Source organism: Hetaerina americana, unplaced genomic scaffold (assembly GCF_022747635.1).
Source record: "Hetaerina americana unplaced genomic scaffold, ioHetAmer1.1.p SCAF_2, whole genome shotgun sequence".
NCBI lineage: Eukaryota > Metazoa > Arthropoda > Insecta > Odonata > Calopterygidae > Hetaerina > Hetaerina americana.
This window is the reverse complement of record NW_027286763.1, coordinates 83,718,133-83,741,435: the sequence shown is the minus strand read 5'-3', so window position 1 is coordinate 83,741,435 and position 23,303 is coordinate 83,718,133. Positions and strand designations below refer to the sequence as shown.

Genomic DNA, 23,303 nt, shown 5'->3' with positions numbered 1-23,303 from the left:
ACTAATGTCTAATTTTGTAATCGTTTCGCTGGAGCATTTTATGAACAATGTATAATAAATAGATATGTATTATTTTAGATGTTGTTTCATTTGTTTCCACTGTTAGTAACGGAGATGATGCATTGCTCGTGAAGTCTACGGGGGAAAAGGGGTCAGCGAGAAATATCATGAACACTTTCCGTCTGCTGAGGTATTTTGAAAAAAATGTCCCAGTCCCCAAGAGGGAACTGAGGACATACTCCATGGCAAGAGTCAAAAACGACTATAATACAAGAAGTTCCCCTCGTAGGCTTTGAGTGTCGATCTGCTATCCACAAAAGACTGAAATTTACACCCCCACAGAAAAATCTCTATTAAATCTGTAATTTACAACGAGGTCAAGACACTTCAATAATTTTAAATTTCAACTCAATGCGAATATGAACTTTTATCCGCCACTGTGCGTCATATCAATTCAGGAAAAAAATATTATTTTGGATACTTTAAAACAGTTCGTAAGGTAAATCATTATTGATTATAAAATGTTTATTGTAACAACGTTATAATCATAGGTAATTTACCTTTTGAAGCTAAGTTTTGTGCTGTCCCTAGAAGTTGTTAGGTAATACGTATGTCATAATACGCTACCATAATGCGCAAAAGATGTTTTTTGGAATAATAAAAGTACACAGTGGAAAACTACCTGAAGAAGTCGATGACCTCATAGGTAGCATAACCAAAGAAAACGAGAACCGATAAATGTAAACAGCATCGAACCTTTAGTCTTGTTTTACGCGCATTGAAAATGTTAACAAAAATAATCAATCGAGGCATGGAACGAAAATTTGAAGACAATCCGTCGGACAACCAATTCCGATTCAGGAAGAATTAGGGGTAAGAAAGAGGCTATACTCAGTTTAAGGGTTCTTGTGCAGAAAATTATGTCTGCCAATAAGCCACTGTATGCAGCATTCATGGATTTGGGAGTTGAAGTTATTTCAAAAAAGATGATCTAGCTGCTGGAAAAACATGGAATGAATTCCAGCGTCAGAAGAATAATCTATAAATTCTTACAAGAATCAGGTAACCACAATGCAAATAAAAGACGAAAGACAAATGCATACAAAAATAAATAAAAGGGTTCGACAAGGATGCAATCAGTCCACTTCACCTTTTCCATCCTTCCCCATATCTTCAGTTCAAAAGCCTCCAATTAACGCTTATTACCTGATTCAACAACCATGTTTCCGGAAAAATCATAATTTGCGGAAAAGAAAAGACTAAGGCAGATGTTGCGCTGGCAGAAGAGAAATTAGACCATGCGGAAGCATTCACCTAACTCGGACGCGCAATTATGATGGATGGAAGAAGCTCAAAGAATATCAGGTGCAGAATATCTCAAAGCAAAGAAGGTGTTTATCATGAAAAGGCAACTCCTATGCTCAAAGAAGATTGGTTGCAAACAAAAGCAGTCTGTGAAAACATTCTTGTGGATTTTGGCATTGTAAGGATCAGAGACATGGATCATCGGAAAAGTAGACCACAGGAGAATAGAAATCTTTGAAAGTTGGTGCTGGAGGCAAATGCTTTAGACTAAATGGACAGATAAAATAAGAAATGGAGAAGTATTCAGAAGGATAGAAAAGGAAAAGACCAAACGGAACACCTTAAGGGGAATAAGATCTAGATGGATTAAACATACGACGAATTTGTAAGGAGTATGATATGAGAAGAGAAATTATGGTTCCATGAGGATGACTAATGAACCAATACATCGGCAAAATACATTAAGAAGGAAGCAGGATAGAGGAGTTACTAAGAAGTTAAAGAATTAGTTTAGGTAGGAAAGAAGCGAGAGCTAAAGTCAAACAATTCTCGGGTTTAAGGACTATCGATGATAAATACGTAATAGTTACTTGGGACTTCCTTCTATCTTTTGCTAAAATTTTTCCTATCTTATTTACTTCTTCATTCGTCCTATCTTCCTTCAAGCCATCTGAAAATTACTCTTTTATAATTTCTGTACCATAATGACCTAACATTCTCCCTTCTACCACAGCTTTCCACATTCCATCATCTCTCAATATTTCCTCCAATCATTTTTTCTGCCTCCTTCTGATGATAAATGCACACTTTTCTCCCTTTACCCAACTTAATAGTTATAGATCCTCTTCGTCTGACATATTTTCTTGATTCTTCTCCATGTCCACATTAAAAAAGCACCTAATCTACACTCTTCTTTCCTCAAAGGCCGCGCTTTGGATCTACTTATCACTAATTGATTATAAAAGGCCATCCGTTCTACTCTTGAACGCAAACCCAAAGAGAAAGACATCTGACAAGACCCTCGTAAAATGATACTTTAATCTAATTTTCAATAAATGGATTATTGTATACAATAAAAGACTTCAATGTATCAATAGAGTTTTTAAAAATACATGTATATGCGTCTGTGTAAATGTATATAACTCAATAGAAAGTGTAACAGCGATGTGGGTCCTGTTTTCATCTTCAACGTGACGTCTCGTTTTTTGTCAGGACCATCGAGCGCCGGACCCTTTCCCAAGAAGAAAAAATGATTGCGGGTCCACAGAATCGAGACCCGCACCCAGATCAGGCCCCCTCCGCTATTTATCACTTTCACTTGTAATGGTATGTTCTATGAACTGCATTTGTGCAGAAATCGGTGGAATTTTCCTTAGCAACCGTTTTGCACTGACGTAAATATTAAACTGCTTTCGGTTTTATATAAAAATGCAAAGGTCAATTCAGTTTTCACACACAATATTAGCTCTCCTACCCATGAAGAACGAGTAATTTTTCACACAACTTCCATTAATTTTTGAGAATACATTTTATTTATAGCTTCATCCACTGTCAGCTCAAGTGGCTGACCGTTCTAATGATGTTGCTGTACATTGCAATATTATTTTCTCCTATAATCATGATTTTGGTGTAGTCGAAACTTAAACGTTGTGTTTTGAATAAATTGTTTTTTTCTAATTCCAAATATGAGTACGGATCTAACTGCTTTGGGAAATTACTAATCGAGCAAGTATATCTTTCAATACTACTACTTGTAATTTTCGAAGTCACTGTTTGTAAGACAGTAACTTCGCAAATTACCGCCTCTCATAATATTTATGATGAGAGGCGGTAATTATTTTAAAGTTATTTTCCCATAAAAATGAAATAGCATGAAATTTGTTTTCAAATAATCTACTAAACCAGCTCGGAAATAATGTTGAATACTAGTTGATTAGTCGTGTCTTTTATCTTTCCACTTTGAAAGTAGTGCCAACAGTCGTGTTTTATTTATTATCAAAACTCATTTGTTTTCGTTCACGCCGGAATAAGCACGCGCTAAGTATGTTACCTAGTTTATACCTCAAAATTTATCATAATCGGTTATTATTCAGTAACGCGTCAAAAATCAGCAGCGAACTTTATTTATGCATGTCGTGTATAAACAACCGCAAATTTTTCTCTGATGTGAATTTCACAAACATCAACAAAAGCACAAGAACGAACTCTTGGAGTAGCAGTCGAATCATATTAGCTCTAGGGTTTAGTGTAAGCTTTGGTATCGCCGTGTATGTGAAAAGTAAGAAATGCAAATTATTTGAGAACTTGCAAGTTGGGTGGCCAGCTGTTTCAGCTGCGTCTGTGTTCAATCCTAACGATCCTGATTCGCCCAACTCAAGTTTATCCAAGCGATTTAATTTTATCGCGGATGTTGTGGAAAAGTGTGCTCCTTCCGTTGTATACATAGAGATAAAGGACCAAAGAAGGTATTTATATTAGTCATATTTATGGTTGATGTTAGGTTTTGCATATTTTTGTACAAAATGTTTTTTTTCAGTTTGGACTTCTTCAGTGGAAAAAGAGCCACAGCATCGAGTGGGTCTGGATTCATTGTCCGTGAAGATGGCCTTATCCTTACAAATGCCCATGTCGTTATTGATAAACCTAATTGTGTTGTACAGGTACTTGTTTATGTAATAGTGGCTGGAGTGTATTAGTCTAATATCACTATAATATTGAAACGAGAAATCCCTTTCGCACAGGTTAAACTTCACGATGGTCAAACATATACCGGGGTTGTTGAGAGTGTGGACTTAAAGTCTGACTTGGCTACAGTTCGAATACCATGTGTACGTAATTTTTATTTCCTTGTATGAAATCATTAATTTGCTTACTAATTGAAAGCAGAGTTTGATTTCAGCTGAGTTAAAAGTTCTAGCATAGCGTAGTAGATTCCGGGTATAATTTAGCGCTAATGTTTAATTTGTTAATTACTTTCAGAAAAAGTTGCCTGTAATGCCTCTTGGTTCCTCCTCCGAAATACGACCAGGAGAATGGGTAGTTGCCATTGGTAGCCCTTTGTCCTTGTCAAACACGATTACTGCTGGAGTTATAAGCACTGTAAACAGAGACAGTGCCGAGTTGGGCCTTCGAGGGAAAGATATGCAGTACATCCAGACTGATGCTGCTATTACAGTGAGTGAGTGAATAAGCGTCATACTTTAATGTTTTGTTGCATAAATGGAAACAATAATTTCTTCTGTGAAGAGATTTAATTGATATGATGAGTTAAAATGAGCTTTGTGCGGTTTGGCTGTGATATTATAGTACAAAGTTATTTATGATATAGCTATCAAGTTCTCATAATAAGCTTCTTAATGACTAGCCATATGGCATGGGTGCAATGAGGTGGCATTAAAGGAAAAATAGCAAAACAAAGAGGGTAATGTAATCAATTCTTATGATTATGTTGCTCAAACAGGTTAACTTCGAAATACTTTAAAATGTAAATTAAACCGCTCTTGACTTGAAAATTTTGTATTCCATGATAAAGCATCAGGTTTGACAATTCCATGCCATATACTTTGCATAGATGATGGTAAATTATGTGTATTCTTCAAATATCCATGTTGTTGATGTTTATTCCGCGTCACACATGCATCATACATTGGTGTGTGAGGTGATAATAAAGTTTTTCTCATACCTGTTGCATGATGCATTTATTTTTCCCTTGTTGAAAAGATATGCATCATCATTGAAGGCTTAGAATCTGTGGATTGGTTTGTAGCAGCTCTCCAAGCAAGTTATCCTGTCATGTACATATCTTTTCAGCCACACATATATCTGTACTGCAATTGTGTATCTCCTACCTCTTCTCAAACTTGGCCTTCCCCTAGTAATTCCTCCCATCCAGGGTTATTGCAGTTATGGTCTTCAGTATCAGACCTCATGGTGTGGCCAATTAATTTCCCTCTTCTGTTGACCATTTTCCTTTCTCTTTGAAGTTCTTATATATGTAGTGGCACTTCAGATGGGATTGTTTTTGGTTTCTGGATTCCTTTAAAAATATTTGGAAGTAGGAATTTTTATTTTTGAAATTTACTCACATATAATTTCAATGAATTTATATGTATATTTCAACTGCTAAAATGCTATCACAGTGGTAATTAACTGGTATTCAATGCAAGCTCTGCCCTCCTACTGTGATTTTGTTACTTTGTGAAAAATTTATTTGGTTAAAGGGGTGAAAAGAACTAAAGGAAATCCTATTTTGGGTGAATTAATCCTACAATGCTCTTCTAATGAAAATATTTAAAATTGTAATTCTCTCTTCAAATAACTTTTTTACCTTGAAAGGGGTTGATTTTTGTAAACAAAAAGTTGTTGATTGAAATTTCCTTAGGGTTTATTAATGTTGAAAAATTATAACAATTATGAATAAAAACTTATGTAGATACACAAGAAGTTCTGCATAAGTTAGTCCAGCATTATGTAGAAACGCTGCTCATAGAAAAGGGTTTTTTAAAAAAACTAATTTGGGTTTAGCTCTACCAGGTTCCACATTTAAATCTATATTAGGAGGTATAAATCATTCAATACAGAAGCAGCTTCTAAATGAGACCAAAATTGTAGTACCACTGAAATTTATACTCTTTCTCATTTCATGGGCCTCTCTAGAAACATGAAAATCAAGGTGATTGCATCACTAAAAATGCCTCTCTCAGAGTTCAGGATCGTGGGAAAAATTCAAAAATTCACGTTGAGGTCTTCGAGCGTGGTAATCTTTATTCCCGTGATAATTCCTTGGAAGCCTTTTTCTGTTGGATCCCACATAGTGCATGCATATTCTAAATGAGGCCTTACAAGAGCATGGTAACAACATTTTTTGACCTTGTGGTCACTCCTAATAACAATGGGACTGATAATTCCCAATTTTTATTTGCTTCCTCACATTTATCATGTATGTGTGTGCCCCAAGTTGTCTTTTATTTTAGTAACACCTAAGAATTTTAGCATATCAACTACTTGTAGGTCAACTCTAGCTAGTTTGTAAACAAGTACCATTGATCTTTTGAAGTAAATTACCCTCAAACATTTGTTATGCATCAATCATAATCCTCATCCTGTACAGCATATCAAAATTCAATTCAGATCCCTTGCTAGTATTAAACAATCCCTATCCCCAGACATATTCCCTGATAAATCACTGTATCATCTCTAAACATCCTTATCCGTGCACACTACAGCACAAAGGTTACATTTCCCTGAGGTACACCAGAGGTCACTCGTACACTGTCTGAACTAGCACTGTCAAGGAATACCCTCTGTTCCCGCTCTGACAGAAAAACTTTAACCCAATTTACTGCACTCATATTTATCCCTGCAAACTTCAATTTATTAATTAGTTTACCATTGGGAACCTTATCAAATGCCTTATGAAAATCCAAAAAGATCACATCTACTTGCTTACCTCTCTCAACCAATAAAAGTTAGTCTAGATTGTTAAGATAATCCTAATTTGGTCTTGCATGAACAGGTTTTCCTGAATCTGTTCTGATTTTTACTTAGATATTTAATGTATAAAGGTATGGTGTTTTCAAACTGATAATAATATGTTCCAAAATTTGGCAACCTATAGAAGTCAGAGGAATGGGTCTGTAATCACTGGGTTCCTCCCTGTCACCAGTTTAAAAAATAGGCATTTTCTGAACAGTTTTCCAATTCTTAAGAACTTTGCTCTCTATAAAATTAATAGTTAATAGATGATCAGCGCAGGTGATTCAAATGGCTGAATTGATTAAATATTTGTCACTCACTTAATAGTCACTTCAAACTTTGTGTATTGTTTTCATTAAAATTCTCTCCTATGTGTAGTTGTATTAATTTTTCCTTAATGGCTCTTTAAGTTTTATATTTTTCTCTTGTTATAAAAGTTTGGAAATTCTGGAGGACCTCTGGTGAATCTTGATGGAGAAGCCATTGGAATCAATTCCATGAAAGTGACGCCTGGAATATCTTTTGCCATTCCCATTGACTATGCCAAAGATTTCCTGAAAAAGGCCTCTGAAAATCGTCTGACCAGTGGCGGTAAGGGTTCATTTCATTCTTCTTTGATGTGCTAAAAATATTAATACTTGTGTACATATCCTCAGATTTGTATCGATTTCATTGTGCTGAGTTGCATAATTAAGAGGTGGTTGTTTATGCCAGGGGAAAGTAAAGGAAAAAAAGGAAGGGTGAGACGGTTTATGGGAATCACCATGCTCTCCCTGACTCCAGATATACTTAGCGAGTTGCAACAGCGGAACCACCTTATTCCACCAGATGTTACCCATGGAATCCTGATTTGGAAAGTAGTGGTTGGCTCACCTGCTTACAAGTAAGTCATATATATCAAACAATATCCAATTTGGTCTCTGCTGAGGTAATTCCTAAAATAATTGCCCTAAAACAATTTGAAATACCTGGAGTTATTTTTTTTTGTAATACATCTGCTGCAAGCTGACTTAAACTGTCTCTCTTTTAGTTCTGGCCTTAGACCTGGAGATATTGTGACACTGATTAATGATCAGCCTGTGTATTCTGCTCAAGATGTCTACTATGCCCTTGAGCAAAAAGGAAATTTGAAATTGAATGTCATTCGACCTGGTTTGGCTAAAAGTTTGAAGGTTGAGGTTATACCTGAAGATTAAACAATAGTATTGCAATTTATATCCGTACCTGCTGTGTACATAGTGTGAGATAGCCTAAGTTCTCTTTAACCAGCAATTTTGGATCATTTGGGAAAGTCAATGCAAATTGGTAAGGTGTGTACCTCGGTGTTTTCATTAGTTAAATTCATTACTGGATGGGGGTTGTGTATACCTCTCATGTTCCTGATTTTAGGCTGGATAGGATAGGCATCTAAGGCCTAAGTGCAGGTTATTCTTGTATTTATTTGAGGAAAGTTTAGACCTCTCTCTATACATCAACGTTCAGCTGTGTAGAATTTTCAGTAAATATCATTTTTTTGCCATGTTTATATTTCAGGATGCTTTTATGTAATTTTTATAATGTTTTTTCTGTGGTAACTAAATGGAAATAGTTAGTGTTGAATGACATCGTTTGCATTTTTTGGTGTGAGATTATTTTTAATTTTTCACCACAAAGTTAAGCCATAATGTTATCAGTGCTCTTGACTGAAGTTTAATTTTGTTGTTCCTGGTTATATGTTTGAATTTTAATGAGCAATGGATGCTCAAAATTCTGAGAATTTAGTTTTGGTTCAAGCGTATTTGCTATTTGTCAACGATGCGGGAACCAGAGTGACGACGGGAGCATTTCTTCCCTTGGTCCAAACAGCTGTAGAGGGCAAGGGTAAAATTTTTCTTCCCCCAGCCCATTGAATTTGAAAAGTGAGACAGAAAGGAAATATATTAAAAATTGATCATTGAATGAAGACGTCTCTTCGACTTATTTTTCATCTTTTTACCTACAAAATTGCAAAGTGTTATTGACAGAGAAAATATGGAAACCAGGCAATGGTGTGCTAGAAATTGATTATGCATGTGAAATGTCCTCATCAAGGTGGTTATGCAGTAAGAAAGATACCACCTGAGAGGGTGTTTTGTGTGGTAAATTCATGAAAATGTTTTTGATGAAGTGCATGCAAGCAGAGAGAGAAATTGATTGTCGAATATTATGGCATATAAGATGCATCTTTTTTCCAAAGTTATGGTTAAAAAAGTCACTGGTGCCTTAAAGGTGGAGGTTCAAGCTCTATGGGTTAACATTCACTGGTGAGTGTTATTTTACCCCAGATGGTCTGTACTACCTATTTCGACTCCATTGTATATAGGTCATCATATGTATTTACTTATATATACACACACATACATACATATATATATTATATATATATTATATATATATATTATATATATTATATATATATTTATATATAATATATATATATATTATATATATATATATATATATATATATATATATATATAATATATATATAATATATATATAATATATATATATATATATATATATATATATATATATATATATATATATATATATAATATATATATATATATAATATATATATATATATATATATATATATATATATATATATATAATATATATATATATATATATAATATATATATATATATATATATATATATATATATATATATATATATATAACAATTGTACAGAAAAACTCACACAAGCGGCACAATAATGGTCTGACACAATATAACACAAATAGAAAAGAATAGTAACATTTAAAAGAACACACTGTAAATTGTTCGAGCTTTCGGCCCTCTCAGAGGCCTTCTTCAAGTGAGTCTCACTTGAAGAAGGCCGAAATGAGTGGCTGAAGTTCTTTTAAATGTTGCTATTCTTTTCTATTTGTGTTATATTGTGTCAGCCCATTATGTGTGTGTGTATATATATATTTATTATTCTATCGAATTATGTTATTATTAAGCTCATCGCTATTACGTGACTTGAATATCAGGATGCTCACTTCTGCAATGTTGAAAGTGGTGCAAGCAAGATATCGAAAGAAATTGATCATATTTTATCACAATTAGTCATAACAATGCAGTGTGTGCTCTTCTGACCCAGTGGAATCATTTGTTTTAAAAATTACTGAAATAAATTATCTATGCTTTCTTGAGGACTGTTAAAACCTTTTTCTCTTGTGTGCGCTACTTGAGGGTGCATCTTATATGCCGTCAAATGCAGTACTTATAACCCTTCTAGCTCAGTACCCTCAAACATTGCTCCTCTGGGCAATCATTTTTAAATCACATGGACAATAGTAGAGTAATAAAACATAGTCTCCTTTTAGGCTTATACTTTTTATCCGATACGGCTCTAGTCTTTTGATCCCTTCTAAATTATATGATTATTCCAAATCTGCAAAATAGATATCGTTTCCACAATCACCTCATTTAAATGAAATCTCAGTCCCACCAGCTATTCCTTCATATTGGAGAACAGGTAATAGTTTGAATGAGCCAAACCTGGAGTACGGGCAGGATGGGGAATACATTTGAAAATCGTAACTCCATCAATTTTGCAGCCACAATTGCGCAGGAGGAAGCTAGTGCTTTGTCACAATTGGAAAGGGACTTTTTTCTATGCCAATCATGGATGTTTTTCATTCCGCTCGGTTTTAATATGGCACAAGAATGATTCACAGTATGCACCCATAATAGTTTTACTCCTTTCCAAAGAGTCAATAGAGATAATTCCTGGCGAATGTCAAAAGGTATCCATCACAACCCCCTAAGCTGAAAGAAATAATCTATGCCTTCTTTAGTTCAGACTCCTTGCTGGCAACCCAGTGCTTGGACTTGATCTTGGTTTCAGGTGAGTAGTGGTGTATCCATGTTTCATCCAAAGTGGTGAAGTGACACCTAAAGCCCTGTCATTTTTCAGCTGGAAATTGGTGATGGAACATATGTCGCATGCTTTCATTTTTGGTCACCTGTTAGCATTCACAGAGCACCCATCTTGCAGATAGCTTTCCAAGGTCCAAATGTTGAGTGCAATAAATATGCAAACTGAGGCCATAAAAACTTAAGTTTGTCCATGCACAAAATTTAGTCTACATCGATTTTGTCCCTTTCAAATTACTCTCCATTCCTCGCTATGCTTTTATTCCATCTTCTTTTCTACTGTTTAAAGCATCCTTGTAAGTCCTCAGCAGTTAGACTTTCAAGTTTTCTCGTTGTTTCTTGCTTTATTGTGTCCACATCTTCTTAATGATGTCCCCTCATGACATTTTTCATTTTGGGAATAGAAGAAAGTCACAGGGGGCAAGAACTGGTGAATAAGGAGGATGGTGATTGAATTTTTTCCAGAAACGGGTGAGCCCAGATGCCTGAATTACTAATTGGGACCTATCAAAGTTCCAATTTTACATTTTCCTGCTCTCTTATTCGAAACTCTAGTCAAATAAGATTTTCCTATTTTTTTGGCAAAAAATTAATTGAGGAGCCAATCGTAGACATGTATTTTGTGCTACAGATATTAATTATCATGCATTTTGTGACTGCAACTTCCAAATGAAATCGTCAAATGTGTCCATTGGTAGTTCTTTCATGCCTAGAATTAATTAAAAATATCTTAAATATTGGGCAAGTTTTCTCTTTATTTATTTGTACTCTTGACGGAAGACCACAATTAATAGCAACTTGCTTCATCGCTGACTTTCCTCGAAGCCTATGATCAATGTGGTAACACACACTTAGATTGTGTCGTAACTGGGGATGAGACATTACCACCTCTTTCCAGCAATGAAGTTGTGATTTGCAAGGCAGTGGTTTGAGAGTGACGCAGCAGTGCATACTGGTGTGAACAAGTGATTAAAATGTAAGGTGCTCGATATCTTCAAAGACAGAATTGAAAAGCATATGTATCATTATGATAAATGCCTCAATATGAATAGTGACTACGCAGAAAAATAGTTTTAGAATGTGCCTTGAAAGCTAATATAATAAAACTGTCATGCCACTAGGGTCTTATTTTAATTTCAAACCTCAAGTTGCTTTCCGGACAACATTCGTTTATGCATACATATTTGTGTATGCACATGCCAGGGGTATCATAATCTTTTGATTATTCCTAAATATAATCGAGGTAGAAACATAATTTTAATAGCTATTCTTTGGAATTCTTTACATAGTCATCATTCAGAGTTGTACAAGTCTACGTATGTTTCTTGACCTTCCAAAGGTCGTCTTGTAATAACACAGAAGATTGCATAGAAAAACTTCATTCCGCCTTTTAAATGACGTAATTTGGGTCGTCAAATCTCCGTTACCGCAATGTTATTTTGAGCTCTGGGAAAAAGTCGATTGAGGAGAGATCGGAAGAATAGGGTAGGTGTGGTGATTTCTAGTAAAGATAACAGTACAGTGTCATCAAGAAAGTAAAGATTTTAAACGTATAAATACTACAATGAGCAAAGCACGATTTTTTTCATTCCGTTCTTCGTATCATGCATGCAAGGAAATATTCAGGTTCATACTACCTACTGAGGAATAGTAGTTGCCAACACATTTATTTTAACGAGTTCCCGATGAAATTTTTCTTACAGAAATTTATCGCCAATTTAATTGTAACATGCAAATTTTTTTCCGGATTGCAGGGCATTAGCATCATCATTGAGTTCATTTACTCGCTTGTGTGATAAGGCATGTATTGACTAATCATGTACTATCTAATAGACCCAAGTCTGGATTCATCGAATGGTCACACGATGGCTCATTTAATGACGCGCGCGCATTTCTGTAGGGCCGCGCAATTGCATCGTTGGCTGGTGGTCTTGGAGGCAGACGCACACTCGGCACTCAAGATTTCGGCGAGGATGAGAGCGGTTAACTGCAGGAATCCAGTTCGCTCTAGTGCAAAGCCCTGCTGAGATACGTGAAATGCGCACTTTCGGAATTGAAATGGGCCAACGATTTCCTCCGCCTCTTATTCCATTGTCCCAATTCGATTTCACTCTCTCTTGTGCTAAGTCTCCCACTCAATAAACCCCCTTAGCCTCTTCCCCCCCAAAGTTCTCCCCTTAGTTTCCGACGGACATTAGGTCCCGCCAGTTCGCTTTGAGAGCCGGGATGAGCCAGCCGATCGAAGCGGATGGATTCATCGCTATCTTGGATTTCGTGGAAACCGCCAGGGAATATCTTCGAGCTACCCTACAGAAGACTTAAAGTGGTCGAAACGACAAGCAGCTCTATATTATTGGTGAGTGACGATTTCATAAAAGTCCACGAGCAAAAAACTGTGGTAGATTAGGCCTCTTCAAAAACGTGTCCAGTGTATGAAGTTTCTAATTGTCTGGTTTCGATTATCTAGATCTTAGGCCAACTTTCCGAAATTGACTGTTGCATGTGGGTACGTGTGTAGTCAGCCTACAAAAATTATTTTGAGATGTGCTTTCTCTTGTTGGCCTTCGTATATGTATAAATACATTGAGTAAATGATTGAAGCCCTGTGGATTTATTAATGATGTTCCCGTAGTTTTCATCGCTTGGGATCGGGTTGGTGCGGTGGGTACGTACTGGCTTCCCACCCAGAGGGTCCTAGTTTGAATCCAAGAGGTGGCAGGTATTTTTAAGTGGTGTCTCGATCCCTACGATGAAGGCACTTTGAGTGAGTAAACCGTCCGTCGTGTGGGACGTTAAACTGTGGGCCTCTTTGGCGCCCTTCGTTAAGAGTGGACTACTGCCGATGTCGGGGTTCTCTCCACCCTTCCTCCTCTCTCGTCAATCCCTAATGGCGCTAATGACCTCTGCTTTCGGTCACCTCCCGTAAAATTACAAATATTGTCGATCCTCGGAAATTCTGAGGTTGCAATCACGGCCGCGGTAGCTTCATAATGTTGTGTGCACGCACATTGAAATTTTGATTTGCGACGTCCAATTCTTCGTCATTGTATTCGCCTCACAATTTATAATTTGATTGCCTTCTGGTCTACCCCTCGCTTGGCATGTGATTCGATACTGGGAGGGACTGCAGGTTTGATCTAAATCTAGCGTTGGGCTTGCGAGCGACTGGAATAAATTTCCCAGGAAGGAAAAGGAAAACAAAGGAACCGTCCTGACGCGCTGGAGCTCGATGAAATAAGCCACCAATTCCTTAATTTTGTTAGTTTTAAAAAAGTACTATTTTGAAATTGCTCTCTCTGCAGATACGCTTCAGATGAGTTCACTCCTAGGCTGCAACATGCCAAGCTTTCCTTGTCATTTCATCTCAGGCTTGTTGCAGGAAAATCACCTGAAAAAGTCCACCTGGTGCTGCGAGGAGAAAATATGGGTAAAATATTATGACTTAAGGTTTCCCTGGCTCTGCTGAGACAATTTTCCTAATATTTTCTCTCTATTCCCAAGTGTTATAAGTACTATGATAAAGTATTTGTATTTTGTCTTAGCATGTGGAAATGGTGTAAAGGTTTTAACTGTAACAGCCAAGAACCAGGTGTGAGGTATCTTGTCAAAATTATTATTCCCACATGCCTTGGAGCTTTGTGAGGCGAGCTGCACTCTCATATTTTTCATAAATCAATCTTTGTGCTGATCACTGTGGTTACTCTTCTTCAATCATTTGGTTAGTTTGGTTTTCAAGTTGTTTTCAAATTTGACTTTTAAGTATCATGAATTTGGGTGCAACCATAGTACATACTAAGCTTGTGCTGACTGGGATGTCATTTTCATGTAGGTTATCCTACAGCATTAATAAACTCAAAGGTGATGCCTCGCCTAGTTATAAGCTGAATTTTGTGACATTCAATAATTACAGGGTAATAATGGGAGCCTGTTCCTTTTCTTGTGCCGCTTTGTGGTTTCCCTGGTAGATCTTGTACCAAAATATCCCACAGCATGGATGAAGGGTAGTGGGTTTCAAGAGGCATCACTCTGAATAAAATACGGACCCCCAGGTGAGTAAACCAACACGCTACTACTCATTTGTTTGTCACGTCCCCTGCTTAGTTTGTGTATAATATATTTTTGAGTTAAGCCGTATTAAAAAAATTTCAGTAAAATCAGAATCAGCTCCAATTACTCTCCTTAATTTAACAAAAGTATTTTTACCCATGGTAAATGCTAGGTAAAGAACTCGATCAATTTCTCTAGGAGATAAATAAATCATTATAAAAGTTAATGAAAATTTAAATTGCTCTAGATAATGTGAAAGTATCATGTTGATGTTGCTTTTATCATTCTTTTATCTTGTCTTTCTATTGAAAAATTATATCTATAAGAATCTGCTTTTGCGAGATGAATTAAGTATGAATATGTCAATTTTTGCCTAGTTTGTTCTTATAAAATGCATTTTTACTAATGTAAATAGAAAAATAATTTTAAATCGCTTTGGGTTACTCAACCAAGTAAATTGTTAACAGTTTTCATTTGAGATGAAACTATCAAAGTCTCACCATGCTTAATTACTAGTTTTGAAAAAAAGACACAGGTCCTTGCATTTAATATTGCAATATTGCAAGAGGATATTAATTTCAATCTAAACAAGAAATAATCATTTGTACATTCAATACCAAGGTTTTGGGTCAAGATTTTCGATAAACTAGTGTGTGGAATAATGATGTTAATAATGTGTTCTGAACTGTACACTTTGATGTACACTATTTGGTTCCTGCATTATTCTCTAGAGGTTTTAAAACTCTTGTATCATTTTACATTTTTCATCCAGGTGAATCATATGGAATAGTGATCTGTATGCATGTTGTACAAAGCTATCTTTAACCATCATATAGGCCCTTGTTAAAAAAAATTAAATTTTCTTACAATTCCTTCTGTGCAATGTATATTTGCCATGTGTCTTAATCATAAAAAGCATCCATATCTTTCATGCAAGTAGCAATATTCATTCATATTAAATTAGAAATCATAACATCAACATAAGTAATCATAAATCAGCAACTTCACATAAAACCACAATGGTAACGGGTGTAATAGTTTAAAACACAGTACTGAACTCATTGAAAATGAGTGATTGATTTTGTTATTTCCAATATAAACTTGTGAAATTTCTTCTAATGAACTGTTATTTTTTATTCCATAAATTTTTAAATGACAAATAATTGCAATGATTGTCTTTGCATTTCCAGGTTCTCCATCCACATTGGTTGTCTTTTGGTGACTCCAACGCACTCATTGGCCAGGTCATCTAGACTGGATCAGTTTTTCCCCTCTTTTATTCTTGTCTCCCCCTCTCTTGTCCTAACCCTCCTCCCCCACATCCCTTCTCTGTCCATCAGGCGTCATAGTCTCTCATTACACTTGCTTGCACTCCACTTCCCATGCCTACATCTTTCAGCTCTTCATTCCCGCATTCCTCCATCTCGCCTTTTTGCCTAAATTGCTTTCTTCTGTTTGTGGCAGCCTTCCTTCTCTCGAGCGGGGTATGAGTGGTGCTCTCTGGAAGCATCCTGTTCGTGGCTGCGGAGTGATGGCAAGGAGTGAATGAATGTCAGAGAGGGAAGATTGAGCCTCTCTAATGGGTCAATGGAATTACTGGATGCTGCTCTGCATATTCCAGGTGGGCTTGAATGAGTTTCACAAACTCTCGCCATCGATTTATATATTAGTAATCAATCTGAAGGATTTTTTGAAAGAAGACTAAGATGGTACAGCTTGTTACAAATTCTCTTAGCCCACGTGAATTTCTAGAATCCAGTGAATGGGAACATTCAAATCTCATCTCTGTCCTATGATATCGTTTGCCTTAATTTATGAATACCACATAATATTCTTATTTTAATTTCAGATTTCTCCAGATATATTGACCAGGATTTCATTCCAGGGACCATGGAACAGTATGAAAAATGTTGGTTTCTTTGACTACCATGTTGCATCATTCTATTAGTAATATTAATGTAATATCTATATCAAATGTTTGGAGCAGTTACTTGGCAAGGAAAGATCCTGGCAGATAGATTGCTCATTCTACTCTTTTAAAATACATTAGCTAAAATTTGTTCCAAGTGAAGATAATTAATCATAGTCGAGTTATATTTATTTAAAACTGATTCAGACCTGAAGAAAGTCATTATGACCTGGTAGAAAATTTGTAGCCAAATAACATAACTTCAACAAAGGATATCAGGTTAGTGCGGCAGCTAGTGTATTGGCTTCCCATGTATTCAGGTTTGAATCACAGTGGTGGCATGACTCTTCTAAGGTATCCTGATCCCTACTTGGGTGCCATATGCTGTAATGGAGTAGTCCATACATCAAACGTAGCATGAAATTGTTCTACCCCTTGGCGGCTTTCCCTTACAGTAGACTAATGCTGATAATGGTGTCCTCTCTCCACCCCCATTTCCAGATTGATATCCCAGGGTATTTATTCAAGCACAAAGGAGAAGATTATGAACTTTTACCTCCAATATTGGCCATGGAGATGAACCTTCTCTGTGATCCTTTGTTTGCTTTTCTGAAAATGATCAATGAGGCTTAAGATGAAATATTTTAGATATTTCTATCAGGTCTGAAATATATCACATTGTCTGCCCATCTCTGCAAGTTAAGCAGCTTCTTTTTGACCAGAACTCTGTCAGCTCAAATCTATGAACTGAGTTAATAGCTTGCTCCATGGTTTGTACCATTCCACCATCCTTTTATTACTATGCCCAAAGTATTTTCATATTATTATGCATTCTTCAGGTACATGTGAGCACATGTGAACAACTGTGCCTACTACTACATGAATACATCTATAGATTCAATCACAAAATATAACTGGGAGAAGTGCAGAACTTCATTGTATTTGTTTAAGTATTTGGCAGTCATCTTGGGAAAGGTTACGGAAATAATTTTATTGAACATATCATAGACTCAGAGTAAATCAAAATTAAATGAATTTTCTAATGTTGCAATACATAGTAATTGAAAATGGTGTCACTCACAATGTAATCAGCATTGTAGTTGCATATAGGTATTGAACAATTTATAGAAACAAATTCAAAACTCTCTAATCATTCCCAATTTGCATTCATAAATCTTACTTTTCTTTCTTAATTTAGTCTTATTTTTATCTCGACAAAATTCATACAGCAATCTGCCATCCAGTCCGGATGCCATTTTCCTAGTTCCATAAATTATTGTTGATTTTTTTCTTCGTCACCTTGACCTATCTTCATTCCTTGGTTCATATTTGGTCACATTTTTGTTCACATATAGCTCATATGGGCAGGTGAGGAGGGTGGAAGGGGGGGAGGCTAAAGCAGTGGTTGCATCTCCTTGAGAAAAAAATTATGAATCAATCAATAAGTCTGTAAAAAAAATATTCTGAACTTTATTATTAGCCCAGGTAATTTTCCATTAAGTAAACATATTTGATTCAGTAAAATATGCATTGTTCCATGTTCCTTTTTGCATCATCTCCCTTTTTTTCAAGGAAAGAGGTTCGATTACTATTTTAACTTAATCTTATAATTTCCACATACATATGACAATATTTAAATACATTTTCAAATATTTGAATAATGAACTCTTTTAAAAAAATTCATAGTAGTAGTTGTAGTAGTTTTGAGGGGAGGCGACCGACAGCTAAGGTCATTTGCGCCATAGGGAATGGACAGGAAAGGATGAAGGGTGGAGAGAAACCCGGCGTCGGCATTAGCCTACTCTTTACGAAAGGCGCCAAGGGGTCCGCAGTTTAACGTCCCATCCGACGGACGGTGTACTCACTCAAAGTGCCCTCCACAAAGCACCTCAAGTAGGGATCGAGATACCTCTGAAAAATATTCAACACCGCCGGGATTTGAACCCGCGCCCTCAGGGTGGGAAGCCAGTACGTTAGCCCCCGCACCATCTCGATCCCCAAAAAAAAAAAAAAAATTCATTTGATCAAAATCCATACAAGCATATTAATGCATTTTAGATGCAAATTTCTTGCATGGTATTAATGAGTGATGATCTGAAGTTATTCATTTCAGCAAGTCATGATGAACTATTGTTTGTCCCAGATATATTCATTTAAAGGTGCTCTTCTACCCAAAAGTGTAAGACAAATGGATGAAATGTTGAAATAGAGTGAAGTAGCAGCAGTTGTTAGTAGAATTTCCATTAAATTGTCGTGAATGAATTTAACCAGTTTCATTAAAATACCATTTGTACGAAAATTCTAATGAAACTCTAGCTTAATATTTTTGATATTTCAATGTAGTGAAATGTATGGATTTTAAGCAAAATTTTCATTTTTTTAATTTTTAAAGAAGAACCAATCTTAAATCAGTAAATAATTCTTCAAAAGTATTTCTATTTTTGCTTGAAACATTCTAAAAGTCGTTTAAAAACCACATTGACTTAAAATTCATAATCATATTTTAATTGTTTTTCTGCTCAGGTCATCCATTGGATTGAGCATCCATGGGAATCAAGGTTGATCAGCAAGCTTTCTTACCGAAAGAGATAAAGACGGAACATGGAGGAAATAAGGAACGAAGTTGTAAATTTCCTTGCTGGTGCCAAGTTAAACAGTGACATCAGCATCAAAAGAAGTGCCCTTCATGTTGGCATCAGCCTTAAATGATGCCTCTGAATAGACTGAAACTCCTCCACCTCTAACTTTGTGGATAGTGACTATGAGGGTATTTCAGTAAAATGTTTGGCTAACAAAGGATATTTTGAATCCTGATGTACACATTTATCTCATCAAATGTATTTATGGGTAATAAATATGAAAGAAACAATAATGAATGTTGTCTAATTATTAAATCTTTGTTTGTGTAACTTTTGAAGGATTAATTTTGCCATAATTTGAATAAGGATTAAAAAGAGAGATACAGGAAATCATATAAAAAATAAATATCTTTTTTCTAGCTAAATGAAAATGTTGATTTGAATTGTTACCTTGAGTACAGATAACTGTAAATGAATATATTCTTATAATCTCCAAAAAATAATGGCAATCGGAATATATTTACACCCTCTGCCATACTCCCATTCAGCGATGCGAGTAATTCAATTTGTTATAAATTAAGACAAAAGTATAAGTAAATATTTTACCTGAATGGAATGTCGGTATTTCCGCAAATATCGATTCAAAATGTATTGTAATCGAATTGATTGTTTAAAAGCGGAGAAACCGTGAAAGAGGCGTTATTTCAATTAATTATCAGCATGAAATAGTTAATTCGTAGCTTTACTGTTAGTAATAAATATGTGTTATGTGTAGCATAGTAAAATATGAAAAGATGTCTTAATCCGTTGGAAGCCTAAAATGTTGTAAAATTATTTTAAAGTAATTTTATTCTATCCTGCATAGCAACATTGTGTGTACTCTGAACCATTGTTCTTTGGTTTTTAAGGTGTAATTGTAATTACAGAAAACACGTGAGCTACATTTGCTCGCATCGGGTCGAGAATTACGTCATGCGCCGAACTGAAATAAGTCCAATAATTAGAGTTAATTGGTATATCACATGCGGAAAAGCATGGAATCGAATGTTTTCCAAGAACCGGCTCACGCTTCGAAAAAGAGTAGCTCCATCGACGGCCAACCGCTCACGAGCCGTCTCGGACAAACGTGAGGGCCAAGGTGAGGTGCTAAGCCCCTTCCAGAAAAAATATTTAAGTCCCGAGTCCACCCAGCGAAAAATATTCTAAGTCCAGAGTCCCTCGCCAAGCGAGAGAGGCGTCGAGGCAGGCAGATACCTCGGATTCGCCGGGTGAGAGAGCCTTGCTGAGTTCGACTTGATTTTGAGAAGAAATCGGCTAAGTCCGTAGTTTTGCAGAAGATATCATAGTTCCGAACACATAATTTGCAAGAAACCCAGTAGCCTGGGGGATAAGAGGCGGAATACGGAGGCGACACTATAGGATATGTTACCCCGATATACTTTTGCATCCGAAATTTTTTTTTTGCAAAATATTTTCGGTTCGCTGATATGCACAAAATGTTCACCAGAGATTTTGACAGTCGCTTCAGGATGACGCGGGAGATCAGGAAAACGATTAAATATTGAATATTATTGTGAGGAGGGCTGCCATTTTTTCCAGCCGGGCGGCGGGGCGCCGGAAAAAATGGCAGCCTTTTTCACAAAAATATTCAATATTTAATTATTTTCCTGATCTCCTGCGGCGTCCTGAACCTACTGTAAAAATTTCTGGTGATAATTTATGGAAAATTAGTGAACAAAAAATTAAATAACGGATTAGTTGAGGTTCCAGCCAACAGATGTCGCAAGCCTTTACTAGTTGAAACCTCCTGAAATAGTAGATCATCCTAATACATCCTTTTCCCACTAGAGACGCTAACGTGTAATTTCGATACTCAATTTTTAACGTGGCCAAACCAAATGCGATGTGTTTTTGTATTTGGTGTAAAGGGATTCTTTCGAACTCGGGACACGGTTAATATAATTCTTATAGAATGTGCTGGAACTTCTTAATGTATTTAAATATTAGCGAAGTAATATTTAAACATTAGCGAGTTAATATTAGATAATGCTCAAATTTAAAATGGGGCGGCTACCCTAATAGGTTGCAATAACTTCTAGTTCATATTCAGCAATTTGCGTAATTTTTTATTTTAATAATATGGGCCAATTTTTAAGTACGGAAGAGTTATGTTAGATCTGAAACACTTAAATTTAGTTAATGATAGCATTTTCCAAAAATTCCCCAAGAACTTGATCGCAACACTGTTTCACTAGTGCAGTTGATCTATGCAATTCTATCCACTGCAGTGGTTATAACTTTCACGTGCTCTTTAATTACTGCAGTCATAGAAGTTAACATTTGATTTATAAGAATCATTAATGCAATAATATATTCAAAACCTTTATTAATATCAAAATTATAGCATAATACAGTCAAATTTCTTCTTAAAGCATGCAGCAAGTGAAATCGATTTGGAAAACTCCTTAGGTTTGAGAAAACCCATATCTCGGATATTCCAGGGATATAATTATCGCATCTCCAATTAAATTTCTTCGGCTTTCACCCAAATTCAAATGAAGTACATTAAATATGTTCACAGAATGTTTTGTCTGAATATTAAGTTGAAGGAATAATTTACTCTTACACCATTAGGTGTAAAACTTGCGTATGCCTTCAATTGTACCAAAAAATTAACTAGGTACTATCCATGTCACTTAGTACATTAATTGTTTACCTATCAATGGGAATCATATTAAGAACCTAACAAAAATTCATTTGCTTAGTTGCACAGGCATACTGAATTTAGATTGTAATGAATTTCCCAACTGCATATTATTAGCCCACTAACTAGGAAGTACTATGAACCTTGAAGGAGGTTACTGGGAATGTTGGGGCAGTAAAGGAGGATGCAGACCTCAATGAAGTGCTGAAAATTGTAACGGAGGGGAGAATGTTGGGCAAGGAAGGGGTATTGAGAATAGAGGCATATTATATAAGGAATAAGGAGGTATGCATAAATTGAAGTGGACCCCTCTTCAATTTATGTTAGTGTTGGATGTTGGGTTGTTTAGTTTGGCGAGGCAAGGTAGTTGTACCCGTTCTGTTGAGTACCTGGTTTACATCATGAACCTGCCTTTACTGGTAGATTAATATAATAATTATCAGACCTATGTTAAAGAGCAGAAAAATGTAGCAATGAAATTAAAGTTAAGTTGCCCAGGTATATAAAATAAAAAGATTATAATCAAGTAGTAGGTTTGATTTGTATGGAATCATATCAAAGCAAGGATTATGAATTGGGTAACTGTTGATCAAAACTGGTTATGAACCGTAATTTATTGGACCAGGTTTACCTGCCAATTATAGAACTAGATAATATCTTACACCAATGGAAGGATTTTAATCTTAAGTTAATGAGAATATTTTGGGGAACTTTTTTACCAAAATAAACATTGTGACTGTAGGACTGGATAACACTAGATTATTTCAAAATTTAATAAATGCTCTTCAAATTTCAATTCACCTCTCCATTCCAATTCAATTATCCAGTTTGAAGATTAAGATTGGACCTTAAGAAACTAAAATGGAAAAGAGAGGAGAGAAAAGGCATTTGGAAGGATTGGAGAGCATTAGCCTTCATACTTGGCAAATGTTAATTGGAAGAACCATTAGAAATAAAGATCAAATGAAAGGAAGCCATCTACACACAAGTGAGTGATTAAGACTCTGTGTTTCACTATTACACCATTTCAAAGTGCCTCTCAATGACCGATTCTTCACCATGGTTACTTCGTTGCAATCATTTTTTCAAATAATTGCAATTATTGTAATTGTTTACTGTTTTCCTGCTTGAATAATTTAACACATTAAATCACACTTCAATTCAATCAGCTGAAATTCATATTTTCAACCATGGGCACCTACCTACCTTTTTGTTCATTTGGTCTATCGGTTGCAGCTGGTTTCTCGCAGATAATAAAGGAATGAATGACTGCCTGTTAAATATTTTTTAAACATTTCATTACTCCACAAATAGATAAGGAAAGTCTTTATTTACAGGCTTAATGTTAAAGATTGGATTACATCAAATAGGGA

At 35.7% G+C, this 23,303-nt stretch overlaps 1 protein-coding gene across 3 annotated transcripts; it reads left to right on the top strand.

Moving 5' to 3' along the window:
- The first annotated feature begins 3,331 nt into the window (after positions 1–3,331).
- Positions 3,332–19,493, top strand: HtrA2 (HTRA2-related serine protease). Of its 3 annotated transcripts, XR_011700728.1 has the most exons (10): positions 3,332–3,770; positions 3,842–3,965; positions 4,047–4,133; positions 4,285–4,479; positions 7,218–7,371; positions 7,495–7,663; positions 14,602–14,740; positions 15,929–16,359; positions 16,588–16,647; positions 19,171–19,493. XR_011700728.1 is itself a non-coding variant. In XM_071585678.1 (7 exons), the coding sequence occupies exons 1-7, from the start codon at positions 3,349–3,351 to the stop codon at positions 7,974–7,976; spliced, it is 1,317 nt and encodes a 438-aa protein (XP_071441779.1). In that variant the 5' UTR covers positions 3,332–3,348; the 3' UTR covers positions 7,977–9,141. The 3 variants fall into 3 exon arrangements, 1 of the variants encoding a protein (XP_071441779.1); XR_011700727.1 differs by lacking the exon at positions 16,588–16,647; XM_071585678.1 differs by lacking the exons at positions 14,602–14,740; positions 15,929–16,359; positions 16,588–16,647; positions 19,171–19,493 and adding an exon at positions 7,811–9,141.
- The last annotated feature ends 3,810 nt before the right edge of the window (positions 19,494–23,303 follow it).